The 18669-nt window shown below is 35.6% G+C and overlaps 1 protein-coding gene across 3 annotated transcripts; it reads right to left on the bottom strand.

Annotated features, from left to right (window-relative positions):
• Nucleotides 1-5018: 5018 nt before the first annotated feature.
• LOC105044192 (probable inositol transporter 2) lies at nt 5019-12261 on the bottom strand. 3 transcript variants are annotated; one of them, XM_019850195.3, is made up of 7 exons: nt 11812-12261; nt 10159-10403; nt 7716-7786; nt 7261-7596; nt 7054-7161; nt 6262-6867; nt 5019-5720 (listed from the first exon to the last, which is right to left on the bottom strand). In XM_019850195.3, exons 2-7 carry the CDS (start codon nt 10289-10291, stop codon nt 5256-5258), a joined length of 1719 nt encoding a protein of 572 aa, XP_019705754.1. In that variant the 5' UTR covers nt 10292-10403; nt 11812-12261; the 3' UTR covers nt 5019-5255. The 3 variants fall into 3 exon arrangements, with proteins under 3 accessions (XP_019705754.1, XP_073111471.1, XP_010920307.1); XM_073255370.1 differs by having other exon boundaries at nt 10159-10331; XM_010922005.4 differs by having other exon boundaries at nt 10159-10374; nt 11812-12260.
• Nucleotides 12262-18669: the final 6408 nt, after the last annotated feature.

Raw genomic sequence — 18669 nt, 5'->3', positions numbered from 1 at the left:
CATAAATTACCGTTCTTAAGAGATGCTATTACTCTTGCACATTAGGCACCTGTGTGGGCTTGCGTTGGGGAGACATTCCTTTTCTTTTGGTGCATGAAGTTGAATCTTTTACATGTTTAATTTGATTTTACCAACTTCATATTAAGGGTTCGTTGGACTCACCAGAGCATAGAAAAATTTTTAAAAAATAATATATTTCTGAACAATAAATGTTTTGCTCCGTGTGGATTCACGGGTTCAACATGAGGGAGGGAGGTTAACAAGGCATTTTAATAAGCAATGGCCTTTCAGTATGTGGAGGGAGATGGAAGCAATGGTGGAGGTAGCCAAGCCCGGTGCGGTGATTCCAAGGGACGAGCCGACAGCAAGTGTTCAGGCCATCCTGTCTAGGGTCTATGGTTCCCTAGGCATTACACCCCCAATAGGTGGTGATGTCGCCGCGAGCAGCGGTCTGGAGGGCCGAGTGAGGAAGGGTGACGAAAGACGGGAGAGAGTAGATTATTAATCATTAACCCTTCTCCATTTTCCCTTCATAATAAACTATATACTTGTCCTTCAAATTTTAAAATTGCCATTACCATGAAAGCCTGTATCTTTCTTAAATTACAAAAATGCTATTGTAAATAATTGTTTAATTTGATAGAGTAAAAGAATGTCCATCCCTCTAATGTAGAATCAGGGGCTAAAATAATCTGGTAGGTGGGGTAAAGTAAATGAAGATGGATGATTTTTAAAAAAAAAAAAAAAAATTAGTACCAATATCCATATTCATGTACAATTGCACTTTTGTAAGGAAAAATAACTATTATCTGGCTCAAAGTTTCACTTAAAGAAGCTTCGAACTCAAAATTTAAAAATTAATGAATAATCAATAATTTTTACTTAACTTTGTAATATGATAGTTTTAGTATTTATATATAATTAAGAACACTTGTAGGCTAGCTAAATACCATTCAAATTGGTGGATAGCTTTATTAGGTCCAAAGTTCATAAATATACCTAACCTGGATAAATATATTTCAAAAAAAAAAATAAAATAAGGGTCTATTCTTTTATGGATAAATATTATGAAAAAATTGCTCAACTTTCTCACTAACCAATTTATCCATATTCTAACAGTTTTCAAGATAGGTAAGTTAATTACTTTCCATAGAATGAAAGGAAAATCTTATCCATCTTAGAAGTGGCTATATCATTTTTTTCATCAACCAGTAAAATAGGTATTTAATTTTATTCCTAAAATATCCAATCCTCATTTCTAATACCTAATACCCAATAACTCAATCATTTACTTTCTCCAAACCTAAAAGGCATAAAGGATATTATGAAAAATATAGATAAATTTTAGTAACTTATCTCGGAGTAATGTAAAAAAACATGGATAACCGATCTCGAAACCACTTTCTCATGCATAAAAGAATATAGATAAATTATTTTTATGTCTAAATATTATCTAAAAGATATTTATCTAGCAAAATATAGATTCTTAGATAAATTATTTATTCATAAAAAAATAGACCCTAAAATAAATCATCCAGTACTCTCTCTCTCCCCCACCCCCCTCCCCTCCACCTCTTTCTTCTCTTTTCACTTTCTTTATAGCTTTATCCTACTAACCATAGGAGCACCAACCAAGTAAACAACAACATTTTTCGCTGATTAGCTAGAGAGTGAAAACAAATGATTAGGAAGGTATATAGCTATTTGGTATCCAAGCACAATCTAGAAGAATATAGAGGTATTTTATCTAAAAATAAATTTGTTTATACAGTCAAAGGAATTCCTTATTATCTTGTTTTCTTCTTATTTTAGAAGAATCTCTTTCCTCCAAGATCCTGCCAATCCTTTGTGACTGTTTTTTTTATGTTGCATGATGTACCTCATCCTTGTATCTTCTATTTGTACAGACGCCAATCGGTTGGATAATTCTCTTTAAAATATCCTTTTGGGTCCAGACAAAAGTTTGGATTTTCAAATTTTCTACTATTCTTTTAAAGCATTCTAAGCTGATTGTAGCTTTATTTTGTGAAGTATTCTTGGAAAGAATCTGTGTCTTGATATAGAAATATGCATTAGCATTATAGTTGACTTGAGGGGTTGGATTGCTTACAAGCATTTTAGTGATATGATCATGTTCATTTTGATAGATATGCCAAATTAAGATAAATTGGTATTTGAAAGTTTTTGGTTCAGCATCTTTAATTTGGAAGAATTAGATTTTTTAAATTTTAAAAATGAAATTTTTTTAAGGGAGGAGAATGTAAGAACTGGTCCAAATGGATTTGGTTTAATGAGAAAAAAAAAAAGAAGAAAAGTGAATATGGAAACTTAATCCCATGCCAATCCTGTGGAAGAAGATAAGGCTGTCGAGCAGTCGGATAAGCATCTTGTGTCGGTGGGAGAATGACCGAAGGCTATTTGGATGGGGTACACCAGTGAAGACTGGCCTTATCCATGGATTTATCATGCTTGTCTTCTTTCCTTCCACTTCTTCTTAAACCTCACCATCCTCGATTGAATCCATCACTACAACTCCTCCCTTTCCCTTCTCCCTCACGTCCGGTAGCCACCAAAGTACCACAATCAAGCCGTCATTGCCCCAAAAAATCCATTTCTCCTCCCTATTCCTCAATTTTCTATTTATTTTGTCAGGAATCGGCAGCACTGGCCAAACCATCGCCGTCGCCAGCATCCAACCATGCCACCACTGTCCAATTGTTGACCTCATCTCCTTTTGTCTTCCCTCATTTCTTCCTTAAAAAGGCCATGGAAAATCTCTGTTTTACTGTCCATTGGTGGCCATAAGAGGGGGCAAGAGAGAGAGAGAAGGAAAAAAAGAACAAAAGAAAAATAAAGAAAGAAAGAGAGAGAGAAAGAGAGAGAGAGATGGAGAGAGGAAGAGAAAGAACTTGACCAAGACCCAATTTCGATTGGATCTACATTGATCTCTTAATGACCAACTTAAACCATCCAGATTGAGGCCCTTGATTTTGACTTAAATCAAGTAGATCCAGTCCCAAATAAAAAAATCCAACTAATCTAGATCAGGTATCTCTCCTTTTTATGTTGGTTGAGTCGGATCAAATAGATCAGACCTTGATTTCTCTTTTCTTTATATCTCTACCAATTGACCAGATTTAATTAGTCTAATTTTTCTTGATTACTGAAATAAATTTGATCAAAGATTTTTATCTAGATCGAGAGAAGCACAGATCTAAGGATCAGGCCATGTGTTGAAGATTATGATTTTTTGGAATCGATTGACTATATATTTTCTTTTATCTCTAAATTTATTTTGATATATATTTATATATTTAAAAATTAAATTTTTATATATAAAATATTTAAAAATTATTAAAGTTTGAAAGTTTATATTTATGCATGAAAAATAATTTAAAATATTAGATTAAATATAGTATCATCTCTGCATGATACAAAATTTAGAAAGAGATGATTTTCTTATTTTAATATTATATGATTTCTAAAAAAAAAATTATACATATTCACTTTGTATGAACGTTTGAATAAAAATTATTTTATTACTCTTTTGGAGAATGTAAAAATTTGAGTTGATACTATAAGTATGATTGTCTATGAGAAATTGGTTATTGGTGAAATCATGAGAAAAACTCTTTAGTTGACTATGATTCGGATATAACTAATGGGACTGATCGTTAGTCACACATCAAAAATATATTTTTTCTAGATCTAGCCTGTTGGGGTTAATCGCTGGCAGAGCTAGTTCTTTCTGATCTAGCCAGTTGGAGTTGATCACTGGCATATGCTAATACGTCACGTGTATATATTTCAGAACCGATCTTTTTGTCTTGTCATGAGACTAATCGTGGCAATGTGCATCAAAACTAGTTTCTTTCAGACCAACTCAGTCGGGGTTGATTGTTGGCACATGCTGATGTATCGTGTGTTTGTTTTTTGGGGCCTAACTTCTTTTGGATTTTGTCAGGGGACGGATCGTGGACATAATCACCAAAGACTGAGAGAGAAATTTTAGATTTTTTTTTTTACTGATATGCACGGCATATTTTGAAGGAAAATTATGTTGTTACATATTACTGTTAAATTGTTATATTTTAAAAATTAACTTTATTTGATTCCTCAGAGATATTGGTAACTTATTGAGCCCATAAAACTCAATCTTTTTTTCTATTTTTTTCGGATCCGAAAGATTCTATGGGACTTGGGACCGAGCAGTGAGAAACATAGGATCTTAGAGGATATTTATTTAATTTATTTTTGAATAAATATTAATCTTGATTATAATGAGAAATTAGTGAATTATATTATCTAAGTATGATTTGATATAATATTTTGAGTATAATTTGAGATAATATTTTTAAAAATAGAGGTTGCCTTTGTGCGGTAGTTAAGTTCGGAGCATGATAGAGTGAAAACAGAAATGAAAGAATAGAAATAAAATAAGCAAAAAAAAAATAAAAACAGTGAAGAAAAAAATGATAAATATTTTTCCGACACTTCTCTCTAATACGTTATCAGATCGGATAGAGCTTTGCTCCATCTATTTGTCAGAAAATAAGAAAAAGTGTTTGCTATTGATGGAAAAAAACATACGGGAAAGAGAATTGAATCATCTATTTGTCAGAAAATAAGAAAAAGTGTTTGCTATTGATGGAAAAAAACACACGGGAAAGAGAATTGAATGGACCACTTGAAGAGGGGATCTTGTATCAGCTCTCTCTCTCTCTAAACAAAGTACAGATAGTTGTGATCTTGTATCAGCTCTCTAGCTCCTTCCCTCCATCCCTCTGATGACGAGGGCTGTCTCCCCCTCCGACGTCCCAGAATAGCACGGTACGAATCTAAAGCTTGACATCCTTTGCCCGTTTGGCGAACGTTGGTTATGGATGCATGGTAAACCACTCTATTTAACTTCATTGCTTCTCCATTAAACTTCTCCAATAATATTGAAAAAAATGACACCAGGATTTTGGAACGGGACCTCCAAACCAACCATGACCGGAGATATTTCATGCAAGAGATTAGCATAAATTCAGTCCATGATATTGTATTATGTACATCTTTTAACAGCATGCCATCAAGCAGAAACAACATAAAGTATCGTTCAATACCAAATTCCTTTGAACTCCATGATCCCAGGACTAGTTATAAGCGTTTGTAACATTCATTTGAGGAAGGAAAACCATAAGGTCATAAAGTGGTTGTTATTATCCTATCAACCTAGAACAGACTTACAAATAATAACAAAACATGGATATCTAAGGTTGAGCTTGAACAGAGCGCTTCTTCCAAGCCCTGTAGCTTTTGCTCTCCAGCATCCTCTCCACCTCTTCGAATGGCAATCCCTTGGTCTCAGGCACAACCAAGAAAATGACAACAAATGCAACGACAGAAACACAGCAGAACAAGAGGAATGTTGGTGCAGTGCCCAAAGCCTCCGTCAAGCTCAAGAATGTCTGTGTGACAATCAGGTTAGAAACCCAATTCGCCACTGCAGCCACCCCACCACAGACTCCTCGGTATCTCAGTGGGTAGATCTCAGAGTTGACGATCCAAGGGACAGTGCCCATACCCGGAGAGTAGGAGATGATATACGCTCCGAGGCCAATGAGAGCCAACCAGCCAAAGTTGCTTGGGCAACCACGAGTGTACCACTCACGGCTTGCTGCTTCACAGAATTCTTTTCCAGCAGACTCAGATGTCAAGCAGGTGCCGGGAAGAAGCTGTTCAACAAATAAGGCATGATCAGGATTAGATAATTTGAAACTTTGATGCCACAAGAATGAAGTTAAATAATACTTCCTTCTACTTTCAAAATATGCGACATGCCATGGACATTGATGCAACATGGATAAAGCCAATCTAGTAAAAGACTGGAATGTAACATTTTGAGCATCACACTGAAGCTTGTCATATTCTACAGAGATAACTGGTACCATCACATCTTTTTTATGATCAAATTTAGTTGTTGTAGTTAAATTTATCCAATATCAAGATCTGTGTGCTAAGGCAATGAAAATTCACCCCAAGGCATGGACACCATCCAGGATTTAACATGGAGACTCTCCCTAGCACATGCACTATGAGGAATGCCTACCGGACCAGAGTCCGGTTGGAGAAGAAGCATTCCATGTATACATTATTTAACCGATGACAGGAATGCTCTTATTAAAAACATCCAACAACTGAATAAATCACATACTAAAGCTTATTGATGATCAGTCCACAAAGGTGCTTAACAATTTAGATAGCTGAGGCACTTACTTTATTCCCATCATGAGCACAAAATCCACACCCAGAGGCGGCTTTCACGCAATTCATACACGTCCATGTCGTGCTTGAAGCTGGCTTGAGATCAGAGCAAGTCAAGTTTCCACTGACCTGACTCGACAAATCAACTGCTGGGGAATGTGAAGCAACCCCAAAGAAGACACCGGATAGCAAGGCCAAGCATGTAATGATTCCAATCAAACTCAAAAGTAGCAGCCTTCTCCTTCCAGCTCTGTCAACAAAGAAGATACTGACAATAGAGCCCACGGCATTGAGACCAGAGGTTATGAGAGAGAGTGCCAATGCAGTACTGTTGGAAGCATAACCAGCCAGTTGAACTATTGTGGGACTATAATACATAACTGTGTTGATACCCACAAATTGCTGAGCTACCTGGACGAGAACGCCTGCCACAAGCCCTCTGCGAACAACTATACTACCCATTCCTTTCTTTAATTTACTGAACGCGCCATGTCCGTCAACAGAACCTTCCTCAGCTATTTCAGCTTCAACCGATAACCGTAAAGCTTCTATTTCTTTCTCAACTTCATGAGAAGGGTATATCTTTCTTAAGATCTCTGCAGCTTCTTCTTTTCTATCCTGTTTAATAAAAAAAATAAAGAAAGAATCTATGATCACTATCATGTAGCAAAATACTGGACAGAACAAATGAAGAGTTCTATAAGGAGTAGATTAAATCAGCAGAAAAGTAGAAAGCTGTACAAAAACGAATGTAATAATGTGAGCAAAAACCACAAAAATATATGAAAGGAAATATAGTATAACCTTTCTATACAGCCACCTAGGTGACTCAGGAAGCATCAGCATCAATATAAACTGAACAAAAGCAGGAAATCCAGCCACCCCGAGCATCCAGCGCCAAGTTCCTGCTGTCTGCACCAAAAAAAGATAGAACGGAGTTGAAATGTCAGTACTATGATGACCACATGGGAACAACACTTTTAACAGAATGGGAGAAAATTGTCTAATCACCCGCGTGAAAGCCAGATTTATGAGGTAAGACAGAAACTGCCCTCCTGTAATAAGTAACCCATTGGTGCTAACAAGAGCACCTCTAATTTTGGCAGGAGAAGCTTCAGAAATGTAAAGAGGAGAAGTCATAGAAGCCATCCCAACTCCTAAGCCCACAAAGATTCTCCCTACAATTATAATTGCAGGAATTGGTGCCACAGCCATTACAATAGCACCAACAAAGAAAAGCAGATCAGCAAACAATATTGAAGGTCTCCGTCCAAATCTGTCATTCATCCATCCACCAAAAGCAGCACCCACTATAGCTCCAGCCACAGCCATGCTCACAATGGTTTCCTATTGACAAAGTAATGGTCAAACACGTAAGCTGGGATGACGCATAGGTTGGGAAAGATCTACTATAACAAATTCTGTAAAATCATATCACTAATTGTCATGAACATAAGGGAGCAGACCTGCAGTACAGTACTCTTTTCGACTTGTTGGAAGTCATCACGTATGTAAAGAAGTGCTCCAGATATAACACCTAAACCAATAATCAGTGAAAATTTTGAATCCATGAATTATTTTGACTCACAAGAATAATACCAGATTACATCGCAGAAATACAGCAACAAAAGTGAACAGTACATGTTTCTCTGACATGCTTTAAATAATCCAACATTATATGTGTACTTTGTGTATGATATAATGCATTTATAGGGCCTGTACAAATTTTGAGGCCTATGACATAAGTCTATTCATTAGACAGAACAACAAAAAGATGCCAGATCGAACATGAGCATGCAGTATCAGACTAGGTCCATCTAGCGGCAGCAATGCTTAAATGTAAACAATGTTATGAATAGAAATATTGGGTTAACTTATTCTGATTAATGTTTAGTCACAAAGACACAACAAACATAAGCAAAAATACAAAGTCCAATCCTACAAATAAAAGATAGCCAACCAGCACGAAAAGACATCCCTAATGCAGTGAAATATTAGAATCACCTGACAACTTTGATGTGGAACAATTTTTTTTAAAACAGGCAACTACCTTCTCTACCCCCAAAAACATTTGCAGAATGTTTTTGACCAACAATCTAGAACAATAAACATATTAAAAGCCTATCTTTCAGACATGCATAAAGAAGTTTCTATTTAGGCACCAGAAGTACCATTCCCATCACCTCTGAATTACATTCCATCCACCAATATATGGTGACATGGGCATGACATCTTATTTGGTAAGACAGGATTTCTTCTAAAGAACCGCAAAGATGGCATTTTTTGGAACCAGTATGGAGATTTATATGCCTAAATTCAGAAGATAGCATCATATCATGACAGTTATCAAAACCAATTTGCAGATATAATATGCATATTATCATGCACATTTGGAAGAGAAATCATGCAAAGCCTGAAAACAACTATGCAGCTAAATTGGTAAAAGTACTTACATTTTATTCAAATTGTTACATGTCTTTGGCCAGAGAGTAGTCTGGCATCCGAATATAAATTTCCATTTTTTTAAAAAAACATACAATTCCAGAGTGAAAACATATCATGATGCTTTAAAAAGCATACAAAGAGATGAAGAAATGAAGATAAACTTTTATCTGTCGAAGTACCAAACAGTGTGTGTCTGTTCCCTCCAAAACATCATGGTAGTCATTGCGCAATGAAAGATGTCAAGAAATTTAAAAGAAGGAATACTCCATTATGGTGCAGATTCCATTCTAAAGCACCTTATTGACCACTTCTTCAGCTCTGGGCCATGTCCCACTTTCAAAAGGTCTGGAATTTAACATTCACCTTAAAGAAACTCGTTTGCAGCACTGTTCAATTCTTACTCTAGTTTCAAAGATACCAGAGCTTTACCAACTTTTTCAGAATTTAAAATTTAACGAGTTAAAAAGATGTAAGTTACCATCTATCTGGTGTTTATTAGAAAAGTGTTTATTTCCATCCTGACTTCCGAATCCACTCATTTTTTGAGAAACCATAAATTGAAGATCCGCTTTGATATCTTTTATGGTTTCTACTTTTCTTTCATTTTTTCATGGATTCATATGCAAATAATCCTAACAGCAAGAATTGGCAGCTTCCAGAAAGAAATTTAAGTAAGAATTAGAACTTTTCATGGATAAAGCAAGTCATATAATTTTCCTAAAAAATATTCAAAGAAGTGTAGTAGAACTCATAACTTCCAGATGTGTGCATAAAATTTCCTTTAGTGACCAGCAGCTCTGTTATACCCTTCACTTCTTAAACACAACCTCTCAGTCCATAGTGGTGTCAATGACTGAGCATCACCTTTCCTTGAGCATAAGAAAATGTATAAGCAGAGAAGAAGGCTTCACCATAGTAAATGAGGCAGTGGATCCTGCGCACACAATGAAATTTTCTATTTGTGCTTTAATGCGCTCTTTCAACTTACATATCAAAGCAGAAGTACAATCCATTTGCAAATCCTTAGGATAGCATTACCAAAAAATATCCATACATTGCAGCTTAGGGGAAAAAAGAAGAGGTTATTGCAGCTGGACCTTTTTTTTAATTTTTGAGAAGGGAAGTGAGGCCCATCCTCACTATAGTTACCTATGTCCCATTACCAGGTATGCACCGTCCAAGATTGGAACCCGGAACTTCTGGTTGCTACAAACAGGTACGACCAATGGGACAACCCCATCCATCATCCCCTTGAAATAATTGTTTAAAGAAAGATCAAGTTTTGGACCACTATGTCCTAAAGTGCCTTCACCATATCTCAACCATAGTATGCATATCAGATCATATTATATGAACAATTAAACTTTGCAATGTCTAGGTTATAACAAACTTCATCTAGATATCATAGAAGTGCTATGCCTTTCAATATGACACGGAAAAGACAGCTAAAGTTAAACTGTGTACCTGTGTCGTAGCCAAATAGAAGACCACCAATGCCAGCAGAGAATGCAAGGCGAAGAATGTACGGGTGCTTCCATGTCAAACTAAAGCATTCCTTAAATTCTGTTTTGTCTGCTTTATGGACACCCCCTTCCATTGCATTAACGATAGAAGACAATAGCCGAGAGGATCCCTACCTCCAAATACTTAAACGCTAGCTCGTTAAAATCCTGTCCAACACTGGCATGAAAAAGAAGCATTGATACATTCTGCATGAGCAAAAGATTATTCGCAAAGCAACATCACTATGGAATGTGGATAAAGGCTAATGCTAAAGTGAGACCAGTTAGAATGATTATGGCTGTTGGTCATAATCATGTTTTCGTAGTAAAAAAGACATAACACGATACATGAGACATATATTAAGTAGCTGGTATAAGACATATAGCAGTAAAACCTGCAATGCGGTCATAAGAATACGAAATGCCAACTAACTGAAACTGCAGTTCTGGATGATAAAAGACCATCTCAAGCAAGAAGAAATAAAGCAGATAGGTCAGGTGTATAACTATGAAAACTATTTCAAAAAAAATCATTGGCAAGAATAAAGAGGACACCAAGAGAAGACGGTAAAAAAAATATTTCTTCATGGCTATAATAAGGCAAAAAAAAATACCATGATATGAGAAGGCCAGTAAACATGCATTTTGAGCAAGACAGACAAACAGTTAACACCCAATGATGGTGACAAAGGAATCGTAGACACCAATCCAGGTACACGGAAAAAGCCTGTTGCTGGTGGTCATTGTTATGACCACCCTTCAGTAAGAATTATATTAAGCACAAGCATAAGCACTTTTGGAACCTCTCAAATGATGATTTGATTTCCTGACTTCAAGTTGATGATTTCTCATAGTTAAAAACGAACATCCCAGAGGCCCACAAAACAAAGACAAGGACAGGAGAAATGTTCAGCTTTTCCTTTTGGTCAAGGGCACACATGTTCCAGATCACATCAAGATCGAAACTTTAAGAACAATATGTCCTCTTCAATGTCCATCACAGGCTAGAATATGCTCCCTTTTCTAACTCCCCCAATACAACAGGAAACAAATCAAAGCATTAATGATAATGGCGCAAATTATTAACATTAAAATCTGACATAATCTTCTTTTGGGAAAAAAAGGATTGGTACTGGAATCTGCCTTATTCCGCGTCTCAGGAACCAAATCTAAAGAAAGAAAGCCAAGAAAGGGGGAAAAATATCCATGTCTTACAAACCAAAGATCTTATTTATATGTCCGTATCCTATTATTCAACAATATTTTCTGCCACAAAATAATGTAAAAGAGTAGAATAATCCAAACCAATCACAGGAGTAGGAAAACCAACAACATTTCGAATCCCAGGAAGATTGTAAAACACAAAGAAGGGGTCCAACCCATACCTTCTCACATGCAACGACTTAAAAATTGAATAAAAAAATCAATAAAATTGTCGCATCTTCTCGTTCTATTCCAAGACACACTATAAAACGAAGGCGAAACCAAATCTCACATTCTAATCGCTTAAAAAACAAAAAATCCAAAACCTTGGTAAAACCCCCGTCCAATGCCCTAAAAAAACCACAAAGAAAGTTAAAGAGGAAAAAAAAAAAAAAAGGTCTCTAAACCTTACCGGAAATCTTTCTACAACTATGCGTCTCTCTCCTCGTTGGAGGGTCTTTAGACTTCCCAACCAAAATACTTTAATCTCTAAGCACGTCAATCGCTAGGCGAAGAGGCCGACGGGAAGGAAACAAGACCAGAGAAAGAGAGTTCAACAAGAGATAAGAATGACGGCGATCTCACTTTATATACTGATCTTTTTTCTCTGAAGAAGGAAATCTTTTTAATTTATTTATCCTATTTTCGGAATTTTTGGTCCGAGGTTTTCGGACTCGCTATGGCCTATATTAGGGAAAAAAATGATTCGGGATAAGGTCCACGAAGGGATGCCTTATCCGGCCAACCGCCATCTCCTCCCGCCGATCTCGCGGACAGCGTATCGCGAACGGAGGCAATGGAATGGATTACGATGACAAACGCGGCCGGCCGGCCGGTCGGTCACTCAGCTGCTAACTCACCAGGAAGATAACGGCCGCCCCCACGGGTTTTAAAGACCTTGTCATGCGTCCACCGTTATTCTAGTCTTTCTAAGATTTTTTTTTTTTAATTAACAGTTTGCCTGGTTAATCATATTTTATGGAAAAGTTAATTAAGCTTATAATTGCTGATTTAATAACTTTATAATCATCAACTCCATTATTGACTACAAATTACCGACCCCTTCTTGTCACGTCACCAAGAAAGCATTTAAGTGCATGTGCATGTGCATGCGACGAGATCATCTTACCGTGACCTGATTTGGTTCTGGCTAGATCAGATCTGACAATTTAAAGATCTTGATTAGGTTTGATTCAAAAATGGATGTGATCAAATTCTCAATCAAGTTTGGATTTCATATTTTTCAGTCGACCTGATTCAACTTGGTCCATATATCATTTGAATGTGATTTAAACTAACTAAAAATAAGCCCAACTTGGCTCGAGGTAATCCTACTTGATTAAAAAACTCGATTCCTATAATTTTTCTTCTTCTTTATTCTAAATATTTTTTTAAAAACGTTGGATGAATTTTTAGTTAAACTAATTCATCCTTTTCATCTCAACAACTGCATCTTCTCTCATCTATTTTTTAATTATTTTTAAATATTCATATTTTATTATTTATTTTGATAGATTCTTAAATATAATGCTATCAAGTATATCAATAAATATTTTTTTAAAAGAATATTGCTTGTAAACTTAAGAAAGATCAATGTAATACATTGATAAAATTAAAAATTTTAATAAAAATTCAAGTTTAAATTGACTCTTTTTAAATTTATTTGATTTTTTTAATGATTTTATATTCAATTATCTATCATTATTTTTTAGTTCTAAATTGTTATAAAAGAGTGGCTAGATGGTCAGCTCAAATTGCAAACCCAACCTTCCTCTATCTTGACTCTAACACAAACATTTTAAATTGGGTCTAGATAATACTTAAGTACCCTGATCCAACCTGAACGAATCATTGGGTCCAAAATTCTATTCATAAATTCTACCCAACCGACTAATTTGCTAATGGTTTGGCCCTGATTGCAAACCTATAACCAAAATATAGAGTCAGGTCATGTCGGGCTCCAGTCCAACCAACCCATCCGCAGCCCTGCTTATAAACTTACTTTTTTAAAATTTAAATTCCAGCACCTGATTCGAGCCTCCTCTAATTTAACAATGTTGTTAGTATTTTATCTTGCCCGATTAAACCTTCAATTGATCTCTTTCTGCTTTTAATGGTTGCAATGAGAGATAACAAGCAAAATTGGCAAATAACTAAGATGATGAATCTAATGTTCTCATGCATCAAAAGTTGGTTTTGTATTTACAACATAAGATATGATCTCAAAGGATGTCCATTTAATTTACATGAACAATTGTTATAGAATAATAATATTATTATTTTTGGTAGTTTATAGAATATTATTAACTTCTGAAACAATTCCAGAAACTTTGTTATGTTGGCTTTTAATATCAGCTATTATTATAAATTAACAACGACCAGTAAAGAATAAGAATAATCATTACTATTTGATCTTTTTCTACTGCTTATACAATTATTTATGAGTAAAATAATTTATAGAATTAAAATGATGTTTTCTTCGCTTCAAGGCCTCAATGACGATATTCAATACTTCGAGCTCGAACTTGCACCAGCCGACTAAGTATGTGTAAATTCTTTATAATCCTGATTGTAAAATTTATTAAAATCAAATATACATGATAAGATTTTGATTAGTGATACCCATTATTTTTGTGCCAAATATCTCAATATTATCTAGTATTGGACCGAGTAAATATGACTTCTCTTTTTTCGAAACAGTAATTAACCGTGCTAATATACCAATTCACGTTAAGATCATAATCTAATACATACATACATACATACATACATACATACATACATATATATATATATATATATGTGTGTGTGTGTCCATATATATATATATATATATATATATATATATATATATATATATATAGACACACACACATATATATATATATATATAGACACACACATATATATGTATGTATGTATGTATATATATATATGTATGGAGGCCTTTGTGTTGATAGGGCCTCCTTCTACCACATCGCAACAACATAGAGACCTCCATCTGCCACATCACAATAACATAGAGGCCTCCATCTGTCACATCACAACTCTCATGTGGAAGTGTATTTACTTGAGATCATTAGCTGGTTAAGTCAATTTAAAACCAACCTGAATTCCTTGCTAAAGCCGCTTCACTACTTCACTACTAACGCCTCTTGCTCTTCTTTCTTCCTCTATTTCTCATCATTGATTTCTAGAGCCAGAGAGGGCGAATTGTCCATCGAAGGAGAGAACCATGTCTTGGATGAAGTGAAAGTGGCTGGTGAGGTGGTAGTAGGGATGGCAATGGATAGGATTTGGGTCGGATAGTATACTACCCATCCCCAAACCCGAACTTAATACCCTATACCCAAACCCTACCCGATACCCAATCAGATAAGAAAAGAGATACCCATCCCCATACCCAACGGATTCGGGGATACCCGTGGGTAACCCATTTTCCCATATCCAATCCATACCCGCCCCATACCCATCCATTCTATACAAAAAAAAAAAGTAAAATAATTTTATGCATATTATCAATCAAAAATAGAATTATCAATTATATATATATATACATACATACATACGCACATACACACTTCTAACACACACACACATACATACATGCATACATATATGCATGCATACATATACATACATACATATATATAATTATATATATATATATAGAGAGAGAGAGAAAGAGAGAGAGATCATATATATGTGTGTGTGTATATGTGTGTGTGTATATATGTATATGTATGTATATGTATGTATATATATATATATATATATGTATATATATATATATATATGTATATATATATATATATATATATATATATATATATATATATATATATATATATATATATATATATATGTATATGTATATGTATATGTATATGTATATATATATGTATGTATATATATATATATATGTATATGTATATATATATTCGGATATGTATATATATATATATATATATATATATATATATATATATTCGGATATGGGTTCGGGTATTACCCATACCCATAGGTTTGGGTCGGGTTCGGATAGAAAATAGCACTACCCATACCCGTACTATAATTTTCGGGTTTTACCCAAACCCGAACCCAAACCCAGTCAAACCCTATTTTTCGGGTTTGACCGGGTTCGGATAGGGTGTATACCCATCGGGTCGGATTAATTTTGCCATCCCTAGGTGGCAACAAGGGACTTCATAGGTGAAAGAGCAGGTACATCGACAGTGATAATGGGGGAGTCCTTGGTGAGGTGCTAGATGTTCTCGAATCTTCCCTCATGGATGCCCATCTCTTTCTTGCTCTTCTCGCTACCACCTTTTACCTTCTCCGCCTTCACCTTCCTCCTCATTGTCACTGGCATAAAAAAAATAGCCAACACAAAACCCCAGCCATAGTCTAAGCTTCTCTATTCGGCCGCTTCGAGCCTTCTCACCTGGTTGGGACTCCTAAGGATAGAAAACATAGAGGTAAAATGAGAGAAAACGTAGGAAAAATCAACGAAAACAAAGGAAAGACAGAAAAAATTTAAGGGTCAAACCTTTCCCCACATAGATGATCATTTTTGTTTTCTTTTCGTTTCTTTTACTTTTCATTTCATTATCTTTTTTAGAGATATATAAAAAAAGAGAGGGCTTTCTTAGGTTCCATTGGCAAACGCTCGCAACCTTCTTGAGCCCTCCTTCCCACTCTCCTAGCTGCCACCTCTCATCGTCTCCACCATTGCCTTCCTTCCCATCATGACCAGTATCGGACTTCCCCCTCAAATTTCGTTCAGATCGAATCTTCATAAGATAAATAAAATCAAATATTATTTTTAAAAAATCATATTAGATATATCGTACGGGTTTATAAACTGGTATAACATTATCATGAAACCTTGTAGAGCAAGAGATACATGCATGTTCGGGAAGTCGGAGGTGGAATTATGGATATATTTTTTTCCTTTTTAATGGATAATGTTGTATAAATAGGAAATTGCGGACAGTGTTGAATGCTAGTCCAACAAATCATTGCATTAAGGCGATTATCATGAACAAATTGATTGTTTGAAGGTCACCATCCTCCTCAAAAAGTGCACATATGATGCATTTCAAGTACATTCCACCAAGGAGGGGGAAAAAAAAGTACGTTGCACCCACCACCTCATAACATACACCCTCCCATGTGTTATTGTCCCTGGACGCAAACACATGTTGAATCGTCTAAAATTAAATAGGTCTAAACCATTTCAAGGAACAAGTTTATAGAATAATTTTAATTAACATGACATGACATTCTAATTACAAAATCTCCATATGGAAGAGGTTTTGGATTCAAATCCAAATGTTGGTGTTATTGTCATATTCCTTCAAAATGTGCAATTTATTTGTGTGGATTATTCTGGATGTTGTAGGAAGGCCTGGACTCTCTAGGACTCGATCAAATATTGAAATTTTAGAAAGTCATAGCTAGAAAGAATATAACGATGCAATTAAAGACAAAGTTGTGCAATTATAAATTACTTGAACACTAATAGATGCCCGAGAGCTCATATTTTTAATTACTGGCTTTACCAACTGATGTAATTAGCACACTCTAACTAACTGTTGTTTTCTTATCAAAATTCATAAATTCTAAGAAACATGTGTTTCAAGAAATTTAATCACATGTGATCCAAGCAGGTATATGACCTGTTCCGATAGTAACTTTGATCGCTAGATGATCTATATAAAAGACGGAACCTTTTGTTTTAGTATCAAATTGCACAACAAGCATGTCTGAAATGCCACGGTGCGGTATTGGTGTGACATCATTAGAAACAATGCGTTGAAGACAGAATGTTGGGATCTCTCTCTCTCTCTCTTTCGCCCCCCTCCCCTTCTCTCTTCTGAATACCTTTTTTTTTTTTTTGAGAAAAGTGAAAGGAGATTACACACCATCTTGGAGTAGCTACAATTTAGAAGCATGTGATCCAGTATCTTTCCGTCTCTACAACATAAAGGACATGATTTGGGGCCTTTAACTCTTTTTTTTAAACTGTCAGTCGTGAGAACTTTGTTATTATAGCATAACTAGATAAAAAATTTGACCTTTTCCGATATTGGTAGTTTCCATACTAAGGATCCAAAGTAGGATAAGATACCACCATGAGAGAAGAACATATAGCACTGATAGACTGAGAAATTACCTAACACGCTCTATTTCCATTGTCTAGAGTCACTATTGGTGGTAAATTGAGCTTGATTCAGTAGACCTAGTAAAATATTCAACTCGTTTGTCGCTGCCAAAGGTAGGGGGCTTCTGAAGTTGATTCCTAGACTTTGCTTTGACATGAACTTTGCAATGCTAGTTGATGGATTGTTGGCCATAAGATATAGATTGGGAGTTTAAAACTGAAGGGTTTGTTACTCAACCAGGCCGCGCACCAGAAGGGTGTAAGATGCCCATTTCCTATGTTGGCAGAGGTGCTATGTTGAAAGAGACTTTCCATTGATAGAACACTCTTCTAAAAGAGGGATGCAACCTATTTGAGATAGGATGAAGTAGTAAAAGGTGGTCGCTGGTTGTAGTAGATACGCTGGATCAAAATACACCATGGCTTTTCATTTTCTGAGAAGAGCTTCAACCACCATTTTAGCAAAAGTGATTGATTCATGGTTGAAAGGTTGATGATACTAAGGCCTCCAAATTTTTTTAGTCTACAAACTGAAGATCAGGATGCTAGGTATTTGATTCTACGACTTGAGCTATTTTCCTTCCATAAGAAGTCTCTACAGAGCCTATTGATCCTTTTGATGACACTTGTAAGAAGTTTCAGAATTGACATCCAATAGATCGGGATTGCCCAAAGTATTGAGTTGATTAAAGTCAACCTACCGGCTGCTGTAAGTATTCTACTCTTCCATCCAGATAGTTTTTTTTTTCATTTTTTCAGAAAAAAGTGTCAGTTATTCTACTTCAGGGAGGAGTGATGAAGCGGAATGCCAAGATAATGGATGGGAAGATGTCCTACTTGGCATCCAGGGATCGACGCAAGACACTGTGTTCCAATCTCTAGGATATTTAGGCCAATGACTTGGGATTTCTCAAAGTTTATCTTTAGGCCAGTCAATAGTTTGTAAGAGTATAGGATTAGCTTGTTCACATGGCTCCTAGTTGGATGGCAAAAGATTAATGTGTCATTTGCGAATTGAAGGCATTGGATATTTCTAGTGATCGTGTATGGGCCCATGCCAGAGATAAGACCTTCAGATTCTGCAAGCTTTAGAATTTTACTGAA

Source organism: Elaeis guineensis, chromosome 4 (genome assembly GCF_000442705.2).
Source record: "Elaeis guineensis isolate ETL-2024a chromosome 4, EG11, whole genome shotgun sequence".
NCBI classification, from domain to species: domain Eukaryota; kingdom Viridiplantae; phylum Streptophyta; class Magnoliopsida; order Arecales; family Arecaceae; genus Elaeis; species Elaeis guineensis.
The sequence above is the reverse complement of the archived record's forward strand: the minus strand, read 5'-3'. Positions and strand labels throughout refer to the sequence as shown.